This window comes from Lissotriton vulgaris, chromosome 6, assembly GCF_964263255.1.
Source record: "Lissotriton vulgaris chromosome 6, aLisVul1.2, whole genome shotgun sequence".
In the NCBI taxonomy this organism is placed as follows: domain Eukaryota; kingdom Metazoa; phylum Chordata; class Amphibia; order Caudata; family Salamandridae; genus Lissotriton; species Lissotriton vulgaris.
Genome location: NC_141694.1, coordinates 1,156,573,228 through 1,156,595,855, shown reverse-complemented (window position 1 = coordinate 1,156,595,855; position 22,628 = coordinate 1,156,573,228). Strand labels below are relative to the sequence as shown.

Below are 22,628 nucleotides of genomic sequence, written 5' to 3'. Positions count from 1 at the left end.
CGACAAAGCAGCAAAACGCAAACCTAGATGTTAAAAGGGCTTTGTCGACAATGGATGACACCACTAATAAGTTGGTCATGGTTTCTGAGTTGGCAGTGAACCCGGTTTGATTAATTGGCACCCTGTTGTGATCATTTGCCCATTGCCTCAGGTCCTCCAGGAGGAGCCCTGCGTAATGTTTTGCCTCAATATCCAACCGGGTTATAAGTCTATAGTTGTTAGGGACAGCTCGCAAGCCTGACTTATAAATCGGATGAATAATTGCATTGCACCCCGCCACGAGTCTGGAATTGTTACGGTTCTCAATGCATAATTAAAAAGATTAGTTAACAATCCAGACCAAAAAGTTATGTCCGATTTAAACAAGTTCTGTGGGAGGCCGTTAGGACCTGGTGCTCCATCTTGTCTAGCCTTTGTCACAGCTGTGATAACCCTGTCTTCGGTCACCTGATGAGCCTCGTCAGAGAGTGGTGTTGGGTCAATGGGAATGCGCCCTTTAATTCCAAGACCGGGACCCGATTTTAAAGGCAATCCCTGTCCTGCTCGATCTTGATGGACTTGTGACTTGAAATGATCCGTAAGGTAGATTGCCCATTCTGCTTCTTGAATATTTGCGGTTCCAAATCTTGAGGAAGTCGAGGTTGATTGGTTGATTAGGGCCCAACATTTCCTGGCGTTTTTCCTCTTACTCCCCACACCAATTTTCACCAGAACTGATTTTCATATGTGAGCTTGTCCTTGGTGATCGCCAACATGAAGGCCTTTTGAGTTCTGTGATATCTATTTGAAATTTCGATGTTGCCAGGGAATTTAACTAGTTGCCGTAGCGCGTTGTTCCTTGTCTTTTAAGTGATTTTGTATTTAAAGATGGTGCAAACTTGCAAGTCTGAGTTCGACTGTGATCCTCCATTCTAACTGGAACGCAGGGTCTCATAATATGCTTGGCGGAACCTCAGAAGTCCCACCAAGCATATTGTGGCCTCCTGACCACTGCAACACTGCCAGGGAATGGCGGTTGCCTGGCAGCTGCAGCAAGGGTATGGTGGTCTGACTGACAGACTCCTAAAAGGGCAGTCAAGAGACCTCCATCATCACACCCCCTTGAATCTGGCGGTCAATGGACCGCCAGACTTCATAATCAAGCCCTAAGTGTAGAATATGCAACAAACAGCCAGCGTTTGAAATTAAAAAGTAATAGCCTGGCATATGTACCTGTAATAGGCATAGCTAGCCACTAAAATATGTTAGTACAATTCTCATTTTGCCAAAGAAGTAAACATAAACTAAGTTAACTAATGAAGTACTTTGACACAGATTAGCAGACTGCACTGTTCTGGACACAGAAGCTGAAGCAAATTCTAAATACTATGGTGGAATGTGTGAAACTCAACAACCCAAAACCAACTACATAGTAAAAGGATGGCACAATGCATTCCAAGCCACACTAGGAAGAACCCAAACAACACTACACAAATACATAGAAGTGCTCCAAAAAGAAGAAAGACACTGCAAGAAACCGGGTTACTGGTTACTGGTAAAGGGGTAAAACCCTACTCAAGCAGCAACCACGATCAGAGTGAAGTCACCCTGTCAGGGTGAAGTCACAAGCAAACTCCAAATGAACCTGTGCTCAAACCTCTGGTAGCTGGCACAGAACAGTCTGGCTTTCCTTAAAGACAATGTGTAATATATTTGTGCAGCACTTCAACAGTAATAAAGTGGAAATACAACACCAGCAAAATCCCACATCAATTAAAAAAATAAAGTGCATTTTAATACATTAATCGATCAAAACAACAAAATTCCAATCAGTAGAACAGGAGATATGCCATTTTAAAGATTTCAGTGAAAATAGTGCCAAAAAGCACAAAGCACCAACCGTAGATATATGGTTGCATTAGATCAGGACAAATTCCCAAGTTCAGGCTGACCATGATGGATCAAGGGCTGGCTATAGTGACCTAGTTAGGCCCTAAACAAGAGTACCTTAAATCCTGGTTGCAAAGAGTTGCAAAGTCTTGCATCAAGGATGTGTCACGCAGCCGAGGTTTTGCAAGGTCCTGTTTGGAGGTGCATTGCGGATCGTCGGTTCCAAGGAGCTGTGACACAAAGTCCTGTGTCATTATCGAAATGGCCGTGGGCAAGGGGGCTTGTGATGAGAAGTCCTGCGTTGAGGATGCTTTGTGCACCAGCTGATTCTGAAGAAGCTGCGGGGCTTGCAATGCAGAGGCTTGCATCATCGGTGAGGATGCAGTCAATGTGAGGCTTGCGATGCAAGGGTCTGCATCTGGAATGCATTGTGTCGCAGAGGCAATGCATTGGTTCTGCATAGGCTTGTCTTGCGCAGCTGAGGAGATGCATCGTTTATGCTGGGTTCACAGATGGGCTGGCAGAGCACCTTAAAGCCCACTTTCAAAGGTCCAGGACTGAGGTGACACTACTTGGCAGGATAGGACACACCGATGGCAGAGTCTAGGTGCTTGTTCCATGGTTGTTGGAAGCCTGTCCCTAAGGCTTTTGATCAGGAAATCATGTAAATATATACATTTCCATCCCAAAACTAAATACACATATTCTACTTACAGTTGGATAGCTGATGACCTTGTTCCATCCCCGCTTCTAAAAAAAATCCATTGCACAAAAAAGTAAAAATTCAAAACAAAGAAGCCCACAAAAAAATTCAAAAAATAAATCTCTCAATAAATCCACTAAATTAATCCACAGTCATTGGAAACAATAAAAAAAACTCTGAAAAAAGAAAAGATTAAACCACTTCCAGGAAATCCCAAAAAATCAAAGAAATGTAAAAATATTTTTGGTTTAAATCCAACTAAATCACCTTCCTTTAAACATTGTTGCTGATGGTGCACTCCGACATTCAAACCTGAAAGGCGTTGACACTGAAATGGTCAGTTTTATTATTCCCACTGCTACCTAATGTGTATTGGAGAAGATGTTGGACATTTAAGGGGGTCACATTTACTTATCCCACAACAATCTAAACCATTTTGGGTAGGTGTTGGACACTAAAAGGGTCAAATTTACAATCCCCATCCCAATCCTTCAATCTAAACCATTTTTAGAAATGTGTTGGACACTGAAAGGGGTCATGTTTATCTTCCCACTTTGATCTAAACCATTCTGTCGAAGGTATTGGAGACCAAAGGGGTCAGACTTACTATTCCTACTCCAATCAATAATAATATGGCGGGGGGTCTTTTCTACTGGGACGTGGGGCGGATTGCCCCCGCCGGGCCAGCGGTGATCACAGCCGGCCCGGCGGGGACAATCCACCTGCCATCCCAGTAGAAAAGACCCCCGCCATATTATTATGGCTGGGGGGTCCGCAGTGGACGTAAAGAGGCTGCAATATGGTGGCGGTGTCTGTTTGACACCGCCAGCCATATTACAATTTGCATTTAGGAATGCCTTTCCAAAGTAATGCGGAGTCTGCTAGGGGGCCCCATTGCGGGCCCTCAAGGACGCCGGGGGTGGGTGGTGCACATGGGGGGGTACCTATGGTACCCCCTGCAGTTCTATGCACTACATGGCAGGCACCTTAAGTGCCTGCCATGTTGTGCATGGAAGTGCACAACATGCCTCCCTAACATTGTGGCGGACGGTGCTGAGTGCACCGCCCGCCACAATGTTAGGGATGCAGAATGCGCCCGCCACTGCGGTGGGTACATCCTAATAGCACCCACGGGACCCCCGCCCTTATGGCAGGCGGTCCATTTTCACAACGGGATGGCAGGCGGACAAAGTCCGCTCGTCATCCTAATGGGGCCCTAAATCTTCTATTTCAAAATTTCACAAATACAATACTTACAATCACAATCTAAACATTATATAAAATATAAATATAAAATTAAATAAATCCACCCACCCTATTCCATGATAAACCCAACAGACCACTAATAATAATCTTTATAAACATTGTTTTTATTTAAAACATTTGAAAAAAAATTAAATCACATAATAACAGGAATTATATATTTAATAAATTATCATTAACAAATTAAATTAAAAAACTAAAATGTATAAAAAGGCCTAAATTATATCAAAATATTTTAAAATGAATTAGTATTTTAGAATGAAAAAATAAATATTGCAATTATTCATAAATATATTTTAAAATATTCAATTTTATTAAATATTAACACACTATATATAACACGTCAACATAAATGTAACATTAAATGATCAAAAATAACAATAAAATACTTTTAGGTTAAAATAAATACAGCAAAGTCCGACCGCCATCTCACCGGGAGATGGGACCACCCACAATGTGTGCGGCGGTCTCGCATGTATAATTAGGATGCACCTGCCACATTGGCAGGCGCATCCTGCATTTTTTGCATTGCGGCGGGCGGTGCTGTCAGCATCCTTCTACACTGAGCTTGTTAACTCACTTTTTACCCTCCTCCTATAAGGAGGCTTGGAAATAAAACCATGTAATTTTACAAGTCAATTGTGCCGTGTGCGAAGTAATCAAGGCATTATCCCCTAAGTTTTCTTGTTTGTCACAAATTTTCCTAAAGAGGATATATAAAATCAGTACATTACCTTGACCAACCAGAATCCAAGCTCAAAACCCTGCCCAAGGAACGTAAAAATTGCTGTATCAACACCACTAGAGGCTGGGTGAAGGAAAAGGTACAAACCCTAAACACTTCACCATCGAAGGACATTAGTCTCTGCAAAGTGGTCAAACCATCTGGTAAGGTTCATCTATAAAGATGAGGCACTCAATGAAGAAAACTACCTGCATGCGGAAAGGGAAATGATGAAGTATGGCACTTAACCCATTGGCCGCAGCCGCGATTTCCCGGCAGTGCGGCACTTCCTCAAAAATGGGCGGGGCCGCGTCGGCCGTTGGATGTGCGCAGCACTACGAAGGTAGTACTTGCGACGGCCAACGGCCAACAGCAGCACTTAAGGGGTTAAGGAGTGAACCAGAGGATCAGGCGCAAGGCCTCCACTACAAATTTAAAAAGGCCAGCAAACAACCCAGAGACCCAAGAACAGCTGTAGGTGTATCCCATGATACGAGTAGAAGTCCCCAGCAGGACCACCCACTAGGAAAATATGCAAGCTATCCCACACGGAAACTGAAAGAATTCCCATCTCGATTGAGCTATGAAGAGAGTATCATCAAAGGTTATACAGTAAACTAGATATCCCTGTAAATTCAACAAATCTTTATTCCTGGCGCCCACATGCAAACCCATTTGTGTAGTCACCAAGTGAGTAAAACATCATTGTGCGCAAGTCATAGAAAAGCATCTTCCTGAAAAAGTCTACTTGATGAACTGGCCATGTGCAAGGCCCTGATAGAACAGTCCAGAGGTTCAGCAGTAAGTCAACTTCAGGTGTAGCACAGCTAGTACCCTCTATCAGAACTCCAAAACAGTATCACTAACAACGTGTTGTGTCACATAAAAAATAAGCTAGCAAATATTGATGTACTTGTGAGATAACCAGACAATGGTTTCTACTGTAAGCTCAAAGTGACTCACAGTTAATGCAGACACACTTCAACATCATCTCCACAAATCCAGCCATGGAATTTTAAGAAACAATTACAGCATTATCTTTGTGCTTGAGTAGCAGAGCAGAGGAATTCTAGCATGAGTGCCATGCTGCTGAAATACAAGCTAGGGAATTCTCAAAAAGGCAGGCAAAAAGAAAACGTGCAAAATTAAAATTCCTGTTTGACTCAGGACTTAGATAGTGGCCAGGGCCTTCTATATCTCCACAAAAGGCCAAACCCCACTACACAGAGACTATTACCAGACACAGGGGAGGTTTTCTACAAGGCCTGGTTCACACCAGACCCTGCACCCAACATTCAATAGGGATTGGGTGGTGGGCGTGACCTTTGGCCAGAACCTGAAATTCATAGTCTACACGTGGCCAACCCATGCTGTGCCTGGCCTTTCAGAAATACCTATTTTTCCTACCCTTTCATGACTACCACAAGCATCTCTTTAAACGCTAAAGGGTCTATTACAATGGCGGGCGGACAAAGTCAGACCGCCATCTCACCGGGAGATGGGACCACCCGCAATGTGTGCAGCGGTTCCGCATGTATAATTAGGATGCGCCTGCCACACTGGCGGGTGCATCCTGCATTTTTTGCATTCCGGCAGGCGAGGTTGCCAGCAGCACCAGCCGCAATGCAAAAAAGGCATCTGTGCATTTGCATGCACAACGTGGCAGATATCGCGTGGTGCCTGCGACGTCATACATGCAAATGCGGAGTGGAACCCTAGATACCCCCCATGTGCCCCCTCCGACCGCCAACATCCTGGGGGCCCGCAACGGGCCCCCAACTCAAAAACCACCTGCCTTTCCGTGGCTGCAATGCCACCACAGAAAGGCTGTTTCCAGCAGCCATTGTAATATGGATGACAGTGTCTATCAGACACCGCCACCATATTCAACCCTTTTCTGCCTGGTCAACTCGTCGACCGGGCGGCAAAGTGGCGGACGGTCTTGACGTCCGCCGCGGTACCCCCGCCATCATAATATGGCAGGGTAAATGGTAGTCGGGTGGGAGATTATGTTGGCCTTATCGCCACCGCCATGCGGGCAGTGGCGATCCACCCAAATTGTAATAGACCCCTAAGTTTTCAAAATTGGTTGAATGATTTTGCAGCAAATTGCAAAAAGCACACTTGCTCAGTAAAGTTCTAATTGTTCGCTAAATTTAGCTTAAATCAGTTTTGCTGTTTTTTCCGCATCTGTGACAGAATTTTCCCATGGGAATTCAATGTTTTGGGATCCCAATTTTTCTTGATCCCTGCTTGATGGATCATCCTGAGCCTATCCAGGAAGGAACTGAAATGGTGAACTTTTGTTTGGAAAGTGTAATGCTGATTCATCAAATGGTGCCAAAGTTATTAGTAAAACAAAACATGCTCTTCCTATGGATAATCTTAATATAACTACGCAGTGTTGACCACACTTGACCACACACTACCACATCACAGCACTCTATATGGTGCTAAATTACAACACCCTGCCAAAACAAACCATCCAAACATTATATTATGGCATACCACAAAACATGCAGACAACACTCCTTCTCACCCCCTCTCCCAAAATCAAGTTACACCTTTACCACATCACACTATACCACACATTGCAGCACAATAACCTGTAATATTGCACAACACTACACTGTACACCATCTTTCTAAGCTATATATCAAACTACCACACATTGCCTCACGTGATATTATCACACCTCACCACTTCACACCAAGCCAGACTATATCACACTAGTCCTCAAATTAAAAAAATGTGTCATGTGAACCAGGTTCACACCAGGACAACAAAGGAGTTCAAATGGCATCACCTCATCCCACAAGCGCCATTTGTCAATGTATATTGCATTTCACCACACAGTACCACACTATATGCCTCCATTTGTCAAATGTCAAATTTGTTTAAATGTCAAACACTGTACTTCAACATCCTGAAACATTATATCACTCAATACCATGCGGCAGTTCATGATATATCAAAGCATCCTACACTACGATACACTATACCACATCATACAACCTTATCAAATCCCGAAACCCTGAAATGCACAAAACAACATCACACTTGGGTTGGAGGGGCATATGGGCTGAGGAGATATTTTGGCCAGGAAGCCACATGAGCAAAGAATATCTGGATTAAAGGATGCTCTAAATAAGGGGAATGTTGCAATAGTAACTAACCATGTGATTAAAAATGAAGAGAAAGGCAAAGAAACATGAAGACACTGGACTCGAAAATGTTGGGTCAGGGATGCATCTGTTCAGATTGCTATGGGATTACGAGGACAAGAGAACAGAATAGCATGAGGTCTGAGGATGCATACATTCAAAGTTGTTTGTGTCTTCACTAAGCACAGACAAAGGGAGGCATTAAAGCTGGAACCATAGCTATGGGTAATGCATTGTAAATATGGGGTATGCTTCACTTGGACATTATTACAGAAAGAGAAGAGTATGTGAAGAGATGTCTGGATTGTAAGATTCCTTGGTTCTCATCTCACCATACTGAAGGCAAGCTCCACTAACACATGGGCAATGTACCTAAAATGTTAAGTACATGAAACATAGACATACAGGATGAGTCAGGGACAATAGGACCTGAGAGCATATAAATCCGGAGATACATATGGACCAGATATGCAAATATAAACTTCAGGAGGTTTGAAATGGGAGATGTGTGAGTTAGGTTCCTTGTATAAAAGAGTTTGGGAAGTGGACAGCCCTAAAGACAATCGGTCCAACTCACAAAGGTAAGTATATATGTGTAAATCTACCCATGTGGTGCTCTATTCCAACAACTCAGTATGACCGACCACTCTTTTTATATTCACCATTAAGTCGTGGAGATTTACAGCTTGGTGTGAACTAACTTGCATCCCACAATAAAGAGGGGAGCATCCTACAACATAATTTACAAATTTAAATGACTATTAGTAACTTTTCACCTCTCGTGGAGATATCCACCACTGGGGTGGAGATCTCCCTATGGGAAAGTATATAGAAATGTAATAAAATGTATTATTTATAAATGTTAACAAATATTTTAAAGTATACTATAAATGTAAAATAATGTAAAATATTTAATATTAACCTGGAAGCACTAAAGTAAAAAACTACTGTACATTAACTCAATTATACTTATTTTAATTTAATGCATAAATCTTGCTTTTTACACACTTTAAAACACATTTCCCACCCTCATTATCATTTGTTTTTCTATGACATTATTATTACTGTTGGTTAACAGTTGTGTACTAAATTAATTTAAGGATTTTTTATATTTTTTAACAAATGTTTAAAAGTAAAATATTTTTTTTTTAATTAAGTTTAGTTCTAAATCAAGAAAGTAAAAAATTAACAAAAATAATTTTACATAACATCTTTACAGGTAAAGAAAAGAGCTGGCACTCCAAGATGTCGATAATACTTTATGTTGTTTACCAGAAATGTACAATGTACAGTGCAGCAGGGTTTTGTGAACTGTGTTTAATGCTCTATAAATTGTGTTTGTTATTTACCTATTTTTAAATGAAAACCTTGCAGTTAAATGTGCCACACATCTTACTTATATCCAATCTTCTAGTTTTGAAATTTCAGTTTTCTCTTTTTTTGTCGTAATATTTTAAATATACCAACTTTGAGGACTTGGACTTATGATGTCACACATGAGATACTGAACTCTCCTAATAGGTTAGGTGCATCTGGAATTTAGTGAGGGTGTGTATTCTTTATGTGCGTTGTCCTTAATCTGTGGAGGAGTTGGCAATGGAAGGAAGGGGTAATGGGCATTCCCATGCAACAATCCATGGGTCTAGATGCAGATACCTACCTATCTACTAACAATTGTAAACAGAGATGTGCGCCAAACACTACATCTCCTAGAGGCAGGCAACACAGAGAAGAAGTGTTCTAATTTCTATTTCTATACGTTGCATGGGTGCTGCATTGTCCAGTACGCACACAAAGTAGGAAAAATATTGAAGTCTAGTTTTTGTACTGGAACTGCCCCTTTCAAGCACAAACCTACGCTTGACAGAACGCACACACCCTTGGCTTGTGGTGGAAGAGTATGTTCATTGGCACCTGACAGACAGCCTTCAGTGCACCCGCACAGGAGGAGAGGAAACAGGGCAGTATATTATTACATATGGTTTTGTTTTAATCTCCCCCTCAACACAAAGCAGCACAGCAACTTTGGTTGCTGCGCTGTGTTGTGTCAAACGTTAGTAAATTGTACCCCCTATTCTTTGCAGGGCTTTTTATTTGGTCTAATATAGCCTTAGAGCCCACCGTAGCGGGCTATACCATCCATTAAAGGTCCGCTCTTTGGGTCAGGCCTTTAATAACAGAGCAGTCCTTTAATTGTCAGTAGAGCTCATTATGGAGGGCTCCAACGCCCTTAGAACATTGCACCCCTAGAGGGGCCACCCCCTTTGGCTCCAGGAGGCCTTTTTTCACAGATGTTGCTGTGAAAAACATTGGAAAGTAGATGCTTCGTGCTTCTATCAGCCATTAGAAGCCTTGAGCACTCCATTGTTTTCAATGGAGAGCAACAATCCAATGTTCTAATATGAATTTTCGCAACCATGAAGTTTGGTCCATTTTACTGATTCTCTGTATATATTGTATTTCATTTGGTCTTTTTGATGCCAGTGTTTCTCTACGAAGAGTGCATTTACTGTTTCTAAAGGGCTGGGCATTCTCGCAACTTTCATACATACTGTGTATGTCATGGGACTTGTCATTTTAGCACTTTGTTTTCTGTGATTGCGGAACATTCTGACAGCATTTTCCTCTTCTATTGACATAGCATGTGATTTCTTTTCACAGCACCACAGAACATGTCAAGATTTATTTATGTGCAACAATGTGGCATGAGACGTTTGATGAAATGCTGAAGATTATCACATCAATATTTAGGTACAGAGCACTTTGTATTCTTTATAGAGAATTATGCAATATACATTATTAGTAATATGCAATAGTAACAAAACAGTGAGGCAGACAGAGTAGTAATCTTGTAATGGCTTGTGTACTTCGGTATTTTTGCTTGACTGGTATGATAATAGGCTTTAAGGAAGAGAAATAAGCTCAAGTATTAGCAAAGCCAAAAGGTCTGACATTTGATTAAAAAAAATGCTTTTTCTTTGCATGGTTTTTGCAAAACTTTGTTGTTCTGGAAGCTGCCATGTCCTAGTCAATTTAAAAAACATTGGTTAAAAGCAAAAATAGTTCTGGGTCTCAAAAAGGACACATTGCCATAGTAGTACTTAGCATTGAAGGGAACTACTTTATGCGAGAATGCATTCCTTGTGAAAGGACAGAATGCTCCCACTCACTGTGAGTTTAGTCATGGCTGAAGTTGGTCGACTCATTTACCTGTTCTGAATGCTGTAGTAGGCCAAAGAAAATCTAAATGACAATATACAGATGAATGGTTGAAGAAGCTGGCTGAAAGATACTATAAGTAAGTATACTGTACATATAATTTTGGGTTAAATCCAGGGCCGGACTTTGTACTGAAATCAGCCCTAGCAAATGTAGCCAGACCAGCTCCCGTCTGGAGTGTCGCGAATGCAGCAAGGGTGCTGGACCACTACTAGAGGGGTTTGGGGGGGTTCTTCCCCAAGAAAATTTTGGAAAAAGACAGGCCAAAATGGTGCATTTTACAGCACATTTTTCATTACATATTTAATTGTATCAACTTTCAAAGCACAGTAAATAGTAGATGATGACATTAAAGAGCACCAGGTTACCCACTCAGTCATATGTGTACCCATAAACAATCTTTAAGTGAGCACCAAAAATAGACATGAGTAGTGAATCAGAGAGAACAAAGTAAAAGTGAAACCAGCCCCCGTATGGTGTGTAGCGAGCAAGCGCAGTGAGCAACCACTACTAGGGGGAGTAGGGTAGTGGTGCCCCGCTCATACAGGGGCACCCTCAAACCTAGGACCCAGCAACCCCGCATTCCGTATTGAAAGGAGTATAATAGCAGTAGTGAGCAGAAGAGAATGGGTTACCAGGACTACTGGAGCCAGGGAAGAGGACACAATGAAGGAATCCCTACCAGATCTGAGATTGCATAAGGTCTTTCTCCAAGAGGTTGCATCCAGCCAATAAGTATGCAGCCCATTCCAGTTGTGTTGAAATAATATAGTTCGAGAAATCAGGGGCTCCCATGCCAAGGTTGGGGGTTTAAGTTTTGCAAATGCTATGCAATTCCTACCCATGCCTCAAATTAGATCATTTAAAAGGATGTCAAACTCACTGAATTTTTAGGAATGGATTAAGATTGGAAGTTATGCAAAGTAATACAGGAGGTGGGCGAGCATTATCATTTTAAACAACACTATACGGCCCATCACCAACCATGGGCAAGGGATCTAAAAGGAGACCTGTGACCATAACACTCTTATAGCTTTCCCCAGATTACTCTCCAGCAGGTCTACCTATGCATGATGGATTTGGATTTGCATATAATGAAAGATGTGTGGAGAACCTGTTAAAGCCCCACTCCCCAGATGGATTGTGCGTTCTAGGATGGCATTGCGGAAGGGATATACTAACAATTATTTAATTAACTTTTAGCCCCAATAGCCTCCAGAATTCTTCTATAGTGTAACCATGGGGACTAGGGCCATATAAATATCACACATAAACAGTATCATGTCATCTGTGTAGAGAGACATTTTGTGTGTAGCTGCCCTCTTTAAGATGTCACAAAAAAGTCCCTGAGCACTTATTTGCAACCCCCAGAACAATGAAAATCACCTAACATTGAAGGGAGTATTACGGCTGGGAATTCGAAATCGTGACTAAGGACACCTATATTTAATGAGCACATACAAACAAGAGAAAAATACAAAAATGTGATGGATGGAATGCCTGAATTAATTTCAGCCACAGGTAATTACTCGGGCCGCATTCCAGTCCATGACAGTTTCACACCATGCCACTTCAGTTTTGGCCCAGCCATAAGCAAATCAGTCTTGGCCAAGCTCAAATAGGACAAGTCCATCCCAAACTGCCGGGCCAGATCCTCCCTGAATCAGAACACAAGCAACCCAAGACTGGTGCTGCTCTGATCGGGACTTATCACCATCAGTCGGGTGCCGCTTGGTTAAATTGCGTGAGCCTCGCCCTGCCTCAATGCGCATGACAAATGCAGCCCCACCCTAAGACCGCGCATATGCGGAGGCATGTTCTGTGCGCTGCGCAGACTGCGCACCAGCACCATCACCTGCCTGGCCTCGGCGGCCAAAGGCACAAAATCAATAAATCATGCATGCCATGATCAGATGCAGGCCAGGCCAGGATGGTAAATGCCAAGTGGATGCAGTGGCGCAACAAAGGTTGAAGGGGCCCCAGCTTCGGATTTAATCCGGAGCCATTGCTGCCAAGGTTTTTGATTGCTATGTGTGACATTTTCCTAATTTCAGTGTAATTGTGAGTGACATTTCAACGACTATGAGTGACACTGTCTCGCGAGCAAAATCAAGCAATGAAGATGGGGGGAACATATAAATATCAGAAATTACACCCAACTGACCAACAAGAAACTCTGAGAAGATCTTAACACATCTGCAAAGCAAGAGAAATGGGAGGGGTGACTGCAGTTCTGAGTAACAAAGGGCAGACACTGCAGTTGCTCAAAAGGTCTTATTATTCCGATCATTCATGACCACGTTGTAGCCTAAAAACCACATTTTGCAGCATAGCTGGCAAGGTTTCTGACTTCTTATGTGTCACATTTTCATGATTTCACTGTACATGTGAGTATCATTCGATAGCAACATGTGACAACATGTGTAACACTTAGAAAGACACTTTTGCAAGTCAAATCAAGCAACGAAGTGCATTGACAGAAATAAATATCCGAAATTACACACTTTCAAGTAATGAGAAGTTAAAAAAAGATATTGAAGCTACTATAAAATACCTGAAAAAGAGGTTCACTAACCTACTGCCCCTTTCTAAGATGATTGTACTGTCATCTGTCAGGGGCTCAGTGCTGCAGAGAGTGCTGGTGCACAATTCACTCAGCTGCTGCACTCCAACTCCGACATTAATACTGGAGGCTCACTTAGGATTGCCACTTTTTGCAGAAAAAATACTGGCTACCATTCGAGGTTATAACAGTTTGCTAAGGCCTGGACTTGATTTAAGGGAACTTTATATGACAATTTCCGAATTCGTTTTTGAAATGAACTTTCTGTTTTTGTTTACGTTATTAGTCAGAGATCATTAGAGCAGTGTTGCATGCTGCTGGTGCTGGTGTGGAAGTAGGTAGGTTGAGGCAGAGGTTATCCATACTGGGGCTCCATACTGCCTGCTTGAGGCTGCCTGGCTGTGACCTATGTCTGCCTCAGCCTCAATTACACTGATTCACTGACTTGTCAGAGACTTAATGTCCGGTATTGTTGGCTCAAGTGAGTCCACTGACACAATCATCAGGCAGTGGATGATGACATCTGAACGTTTTTGTGGCCTCTCATATCCTGACGGAGACTCGAGTGTCCGCCTGGCCCAACCCGGGTCCTATGTGGGACCAGAGCGCGGCCTGGAGTTCAAAGTGCTGTGATGCAAGATCAGGCGGCCTCAAGCTGGCTGTATTTTTTTTTTTTTTAACTTCAAAGTTTTTTTACTCACGGCTGCAGGTGCAGGTAGTCAGCCTGTCACATAGCCCTAGGCATAGCGGTACCAGATCACACAAGCAGCACACACGGTGCCCCCAGCATCCACTCATTCACAGAGCTTAGCAGGGGCGACTCTGCTGAACTTTAGCGACAGGAGCAAAGTAATTACTATCATAAGCAGCAACTAAAGTCATTGTCACTCCCCAGACACTTACTTTTTTGCAGCGAGCAGTGCAATTTGATAATGTCGGTGCTGACAAGCAGCAACATTATGAATGGATTAAAACCCCCACCGCCATAACCCTGCGGCCGGCAGGTGGCACTGGCAATTAATGGAAACTCCAGGCAATCATGTTTCTGGGCGGCTGATCATGTGTGCTCAGCTCTGGGCACCAGCTGCACTGTGCGCTGGTGTGATTCAGATTACACACCGCCGCGCCAGGAGCCAAAGGTTATTAACTTGCCTTTGTTGCAGTGCGCACGCTCTGATAACAGAAACTCACCCTCATTCATTGGCCGGGCAGTCAATGACTCCTAACATCACTTGGAATGCTGCGGCGCAAGGTCAGCTTCGGGTGAATATTCAGTAGTGGGGCTCTCAGGTCACAATACTGTGCTCAGGGGGCCCCCTGGTCCCTGCAGCTCGGGCCCCCCCTGCACTGCGGGTGACGCAGGGGCCTGTATGAAGCCCCTGAATGGATGCCCCTCTTTTTTCCCCCGCAGTCCTTAGTCTGACTCTGGTCACGGCCCAAAAATCGCCCCCCACCCCAACTCAGAGGGGGCCGGTTTTACTGGGGCAGCGGCAGCACCAGCACCAGCATAACCGGCTCCCTCTGAAGAAAACGGCCTTCAAACCATCCGGTCTCCCGGGGGATTGCCCGTTGCCCGGAATCACCAGCCTGGCCCTGGTTAAATCTTAAAAGTCATGTCTAACTGCGGACCTAAAAAAACATAGCACAGAAATCAAATGTTACAAGATAGTTCAGAGTGCTCTTCAGCTCCAGTGCAATAATTTTCAGTACTCTGGGTGACATTACATTTTGCTGTATTGGCGCTTCTCTCCCCTAGCAATGGAGCCATTGTTGAGGCATTGTAGTGTTTCTCCAAGACAGCTGCCAGCTCTCACCATTCTGCAATGTCCACTCTAATGATTTTTCCGTAGTTTGGCAAGGTCTCTCTGGGGTGTATTCACAAGAACGTGTGATAACTACCGCAAGAGTAGCGTAACGCAACTTTCAACATCGCAGCCTATCTTGGGAAAATAATCCTGTGTTAACGTGGAATTCACAACATCGCGGTAGCATGCAATAGACACCAGTTAACGCGGCAAATGTCCGCATGAAAATCAATGCCATGCCGCTAAAATGCGATACGAGAACGCTAAAAAACATTCGAGGGGGCCAAACGCGGTACAAAAAGTTTCAAAAATCAGCCACAGGCCTGCAAATCCCACACATCTGGCGGGACAGTGCACCATAAAACCACAGAAAATATACACCCAGAACAAGCCAAAGCATGTAGCAATATGGATGCACCCTGACCCAGCGCAGAGGCCAAGCCCACAACGCCACAGACTACCAGCAAGTAACAATGGGGTTGGGGAAGACCAAGGAAAAGAGGGAGAGGAAGACGGAGTGCAGGCCGCAGGAAAACGAGACCAGCATCAAGGAGGTGACAGAACACTACCAGCAACTGACCCACTAGCAGGCCACCTGGATTGCAGTCGGAGTGCTGAGGAGGCCAATCCAGGAGGCCAATAGGTGCCGGCATGAAGTGACTACCTAAACCAGGCACCAACCCGCTGCCAACAGGAAGGCAGCAATGGCGACAGGAGGTGGCAGTCCAGAGCCCCCAGAGGAGTTGGAGGAAACCCAGGCCACAATCATCAGTGTGGAGATGGTGCAAGGAGTAGGGAGTACGGACACAGTACGAGAGGACCTGACACAACATCAACAGGGAGTGCAACGAACAGGGAAGGGGGGACGGGGGAGATGGGCACAATGGCATACAAGCACAATGAGGCGCAGCACACAGCACAGATCCACGCCCAGGGGTGCGCGAATCGCAGTCACACACCCATGTTGGCTGTGCGTATGACAACCCTGGCCACTCCCCTTAGGAATTGAGTGGGTGACGACAAAGCTCCATGTCCAAGCTCCAACCCGCTGCCTGCGCTGACATGTCTGCTTCCAATGTACACAGCACAATGTTCATTCCTATGGGCCAAAAGGCCCATAGGAATGAATAGGGAATACCGATTCGGTATTTACCGATTGGGTAAATGCCGATTCGGTAAATACCGAATTGGAAACCTAACAAAAGTGAAACTCAAGTAGGCAGCCAATCATGTGCCACCAACCTCCCCCTCCTCACCAGGAAGTGGCTACACAGGCAGCTGCAACTAATCAGAAGCTTCTGGAAAGGCAGTTGGAGCAGAGCAGAGTGCAGGAGTATTAGAAAGGGTTTTGAGCACTTTTAAAAGTGAAAAATGGCAAGCAGCCAAGAGAAAGAGCAGCCTGAGAGGAGGAGGAAACTGAAATTCAGCAGCATGGAGCTGCAGGTCCTTGTGGAGGAGGTGGTCAAGGTGCACCACAAATTGTTTGGCAGGCAGTCCCTCACTGTGGCTGAATCAGGCAAAAGAAAAATCTGGCTGGACATCATGGAGAAAGTGAATGCCGTGGGGGTGACCACCAGGGACATAGAGGACTTTAAAAAACGTTGTTATGACCTGAGGAGCCGAACCAAAAAGAAAAGGGCAGAACAACACAAGCAGTCATCGAAACAGGCGGAGGCAAGAACCCAGCACCCCCCCTGACTGGCCTGGAGGAGATGCTGGCCTCAACCCTAGAACCAGACAGTGACTGCGGACTGGAGACGTAGACAGCTCGGCCAGAGCTGCAAGCAAAAAAGGTAAACCAAATGCACTGCATTACCCCCCATACCATTATCCTTACCTGTACCCTTAGTGGACAAGTGAACCCAATTCCAGTACTGCTAGCAATATACAGGGCCAATGCATGATGCGATATGTAGACAGGAAATGTAAGGACATGTCATACAGCACACCAACCAACTAGTTCATGTAATGACTGCATACAAAACATGGCCAATGTGATAATTATTTAATTGTAGTGACTGTGAGACAGTGGCGCTTAGCTAATGTACGCTCATATGGCCACAGGTGAAACGTCTCGCAGGCGCTCGCAGGAGGCTGAAGGGACATCATTTGATAGGGAGGAGAGTCAGGATGCAGGACAAAGTACCCCCAACGTACCACAGGAGAAAGCTGCATCAAGTAGCCATCCACCTGCCCAAGACACAGAAATGACCCAAGAATTGCTGGCATCCCCTAGCAGATCTCAGTCACCACTCCTGCTGTCATCACCAGATATGCCAGCATCACAGCATGATGTGATACCCCCAACACAACCAGGCAGGAGGCATGTCATGGGTCCACTCCCCGATTTTGAGTCCGTAGCAGTTGACATGGAGGGTTACGGACAACAGAACTTGCCTGTAGCAGTGAGCCCTGGCACAACACACTCCAGTGCAGGGATGGGCCATAGTAGTGCAAGACGCCGCAGAGTGCAAGAAAGGCCAGCAGATGCAACAGTTGAGGGTCGAAGTGTGTTCCTTGGTCTGGAGGGGAGCATGGTGCGGATACAAAGGAAGCAGGGAAGAGCCACCCAGGCATGCCAACGACAGCTGAGGTCCCTGAATAGTAACATTGGAGAGATAGGAAAGGGCATCAGTCAGATGGTACAGGTCAACAAGGAGATGGTACAGGTAAACAAGCAGATGTCAGCAGGGATGCGAGGAATCAATAACTCGGTGCAGCTACTATGCACAAAACTGGACAATGATTTTGCTGCGAGGGACAGGGATAGGTGTCGTGCACATGTCCGAAGTACAGCCATCAACCGTCTGGCCACTGCCACATCCCTGGTATGCAGGAGGAGCTCCAACATTCAGGAGGCCATGACACAAAACACAAATGAGGTCACTAGGGGCATGGGCAGGATGACCAGTGCTCTTGAGGCGCTGTTGAATGCACAAACTGCACACACAGCTGCTATGGATGTGCCTATCAGTGAGGAGAGCACGAGCAGGAGCAGCATTGGAAGCACCCCTGTAACTGAAACTAGGAGGAGCATGGCGCCATGCTGAGGCCACAGGCCAGCAAGACAGTGAGCAGGTTGAACAACCTACTTGTGTTACTGGGAAGCGAGCAAGGAAATAACTTTCACAGTTCAAGGTGAACTTCAACAGCACTAAGAGCATTGCAGTTAAATGCTTTTTGTTGCACTTTTGTGCTTTAAAAACAAACATCATTAGAAAAATAAACCAGTGTTGCAGCATACTACGCCTGTCTTTGTCTCCTTACTTACTTAAAATAGTTGCTTGTGACCTCTTCCCTCTGTGTCTGACATCAGTTGATGTTGCTCCTCCAGATGTGTGTGGTTCAGGGACGGCATCCTCGTCTTCATGGCCCTCATAATCTGGAATTTCCACTTCTGTGCCCTTCTTGACCGCCAGGTTGTGCAGCATTGCACAGGCTGCAATCATTTTGCAGCAGGTGATTGGTGTGTACTGGCGGGCCCCTCCACTTTATGGAGGCAGCGAAACCTGCTTTTCCACATGCCAAATGTGCGCTCCACAATGTTTCTAGTTGTTTTGTGTGCCCGGTTGTATCTCCTCTGACTTGGTGTTGTTGGGTTGAGGTAGGGTGTGAGGATGAAGGACCGGAGGGCATATGCACTGTCCCCTATTAGTAATGAGAAATTGACATTAATCACATGCTCACACACATCCACCTGTAATACGATTCAAGTGATTTCCACACAGTGTCTCACCTAGCAAGTATCCTTCGCCGAATTCCCCCGCAGTCAGACGTGCATAGATCCCACTGTTTTAGAAGATGTAGGAGTTGTGGGTACTTGCTGGGAATTTGGTTACTATGTCAGTGATCACGTATTTTGCATCACAGATCACCTGTACGTTGATGGTGTGGGTGGACTTGCGGTTCTGATAGATGTACTCTGTGGCAGCTGGTGGGCATATTGGTACGTGGGTACCATCAATACAGCCAATGATGTGTGGAAAATGCACCATCTGGTAAAAGTCTGTCTTTGTCCTTAGCAGTTCTGCATGCGTTGCAGGAAAGCGGATTTATAAATGCATTATCTGCAACATGGCATCAAGGAATTTATTTAAAAAATGTGACAGACAGCTCTGGGACACCCCACCTACCGCAGCAACCACACTCTGGTAACTTCCAGATGATAGCAGGTGTAGGCTGCACGGCCCTTGTGGTTGGATGTTCCAATAGTGGGTGGAGGTCCCTGATTAGGTCCAGGATGGTCTGGGGATCCAGCCGGTACCTCTGCAGGATCTCTGGGTCAGTTAGCTGGAATAGAGTGATCCTCTGTCTGTACACCTGCTCCTCCCTCCTCCAGACCCTCTCACCTTCATCCTGTAGGCGTAGCTGCCTCGCAATGACATAGAATGCCGCCATTGTATAGAAAATGTTGCATTTTGGGGCCTTTTTTATACCTTGCACCTGTTTACCACCTGATTTGATTCCATGGTAATTACAGACTCTTAAATACCGAATTTCAGGCAAATTCGGTATTTCTGAGGTTCCCTACATCTCAAAAACTCATTTTTACCACTTCTTATTTTCCGATTCGGTAACTTTATCGATTCGGTAAAATTACCGATTCGGTATATTTTCCGATTCGGTAACTTTACCGATTCGGTAAAATTACGATTCTGTATATTTTCCGAATCGGTGTGATTTATGAATCAGTAACTTTATCAATTCGGTAAAATTACTGATTTGGATGTTTTTCTGTCCCCTACATCCCAAATGGCCAATACCGGTCAGTAACGGCCGAAACTCGGTAAATTCGGCTATTACTGACCGGTATTGGCCTACCTACATCTGGCCCTAAGTAACTTGCCCAGAATCACAGGATGTTGAGCTTCGTTGCTGTGACTTGAACCCGGTTCTCCAGCTTTGAGGTGGACCACTCTAGCCGTAAGGCTACGTCAGTGTTTCTGTTCCTCTCGCAGGATAACCATCTCGGCTGTGCCAAAGAATTTGATTAACTTCAAAGAGGCCTACCCTGTCACAGGCAAATGTGAGCTGACACCTGTAGGGCCTTTCTTTGCTCCCACAGTCATACAGACACCAATCTGAGTAGGCGGGGAGCTGCCTCAGAACTGATTTGAACTGACTACATTTCTGTGACCAGGCATGGGGATGGGCACACAAATCTGCACAAATGGAGAATAATTTCACCATTTAGGATTTGGGCAAAGAGGGGCACTGTGTGATTGTTTGCTGTAAGGCAAACAGGAACTGCTGTGAAAGTGGGTTAGGGTTACCCCTGGGAACTTTTTCCCCATTTTTTTGGGAGGGGCCTAGAGTCACCCTACCCACAATCTAGTGCCAGGCATAAATGTGACATACCTTGGAACCCTCTTAAGAACACTACTGGTCCTGTGGAAGACAGTATAAGGACTGTACAGGCTGATAAGAAATCGGAGGAGATCTGAAAGGCAGAACCTGATCCCAATTGTACCCAGGACTTCCTTGCTCACCTAGCTGACCATCTATTAAACTACAGGACTACAAAAATGTATAAGAATACCCTTTTCCTGAAGAGCCGCCCAGCTGACTAATTGTAACTGGACCTGTCTTGGACTCTGTTGGCTTCTTCTGCTGGAGTGAGTCTTGAACTCTAAGTGCTGTTTCGGAGGTCCTGGGAACCATTGCAAAGTTAAAGTTTACTCCTCCTAGCAACCTGAAAATCCTGGGACTTAGAATCTTTTTGGCTCCATAGACCTCAGTAGGACTGGGACAAACCAGCCAAGTCAGCCCGACAAGGTGTGCTGCAGCTGGGACAAAGATTCAGGATACTTCCACACGTAGCTGTTCTGCAGCAGCAAATCCATTTCAGCATGACGTTTTGGAGAGGGTATCCAGCCTCGTGGAGCCCTTTCAGCTACAGCTTGCAGTCTTGCCCCACTGGAGGAATCCGAGCTACATAAAAGTGTCTAGGCCTGATTCAGGGTTCAGAGGATGAGTTACTTCATCACAAACGTGACAGATATTCCATCCACTGCAATATGAATCCATTATATCAAATGTTACCTGTAGTACAGCGGATGTGATATCTGTCACGTTTGTGATGGAGTATCCCATCCGCCAAACTCTAAATCAGGCACTAAGTCAAAACATAGAACTCTTCACTGGGTGAAGGCACCAAAAGTATCGGGCCCACGTGGGACCTTCCTTAGTTGCAAATTTTAATGTTATCCCACTCAGAGCTTTCCCGCCAAAAGTCAGCAGCTTCACCAGTTCCTCCTTCAATGGCTACGTGGCCTTGTGGAACCTATCTTGGCCACAGCCTGTTTCCTTGCCCAGCTGGGAATTGTTGACTTCCATTTCAGAGACTGGGGTCATTTTGGAGTTTGGCAGGTACACCATAAGCCCACATCAATTGAAAATTATCTGAAAACTTTGGCTTTCTGGCAGCACGCAGCAAAGCCCTGTCCAACTGGCTCGCTGTCTGCTTGTGTCACCTACCCCAACTCTGCTCTAGTCTGCATTAATGTTGGCGTACGTACCATTCATTGGGTAAGTGGGCAGTTGGAATAAAGTTCCCCAAAACGCGGCGGGCCCTGGACAACAAGACTGCACACTCTGACATTAAAATTTAATTTGATCATTATTACATTATGTTATAATAACACTGAAAGTTAAGTGACAACTACTTGAAGTCAAGTGTGGCCGGGGGGGTAGACTACCTACTGTCTCACTCATCTATTCTCCTGGTTGGCGGCTGGCACAGCAACTAGTCTATGAAGGTGACTAGTGACCAGTCACCCGCTACAACCCTCACTCTCCCTTGCTCTACCGCAGACACCCAGAAATAATTTGGTGGCAGCCATAGATAGAATAATTTAGCACCGGGGTCCACAGCAGGTGGGAGGGCTGCAGGTGCGGAGATCAGTGCTGGGAGCCAGTTGAGCACCATAATTGCTGCTGCCTGCAAACAGCTTCCTCACATCACTGATAATCCCCATGCTCTGGCAGGCAGCAGGACGTGACATGACATCCCCTCCCCATGGAGCAAGTGTCAGTACCACGCAACCTGACTAGGCAGGCCACGCCCGGATGTCTTTGTAGTAGCTATTGGGCACTAACCCCCAGCCTGGTCGTGAGGTCAGGCTGTAGTGACTCAGCAGCGCTGTAGGAATCATGAATGAAAAAGAATACATTGTAGCACCACAGTCTGTGATCCTGCTCAGCTGCTGGGAGTGGCCCAAGTCTGCATGAGCAGCTGGCGCAGGCACAGGCGTGAGCTGCCTGCTGCCTGGCGTGGCCACACACACTCAATTTTCGTGCTTGTGCGATAGCTGAGACT

General features: G+C 45.1%; 1 protein-coding gene across 1 annotated transcript in view; it reads left to right on the top strand.

Moving 5' to 3' along the window:
* LOC147708561 (chitin synthase chs-2-like) overlaps window positions 1-22,628 on the top strand; it is a 709,679-nt gene that overhangs the window by 276,616 nt on the left and 410,435 nt on the right. The window contains exon 5 of the mRNA XM_086925750.1: window positions 10,385-10,474. Within this exon, the coding sequence (XP_086781876.1) occupies window positions 10,385-10,474 (90 nt within the window). The remainder of the gene's footprint in view (window positions 1-10,384; window positions 10,475-22,628) is intronic.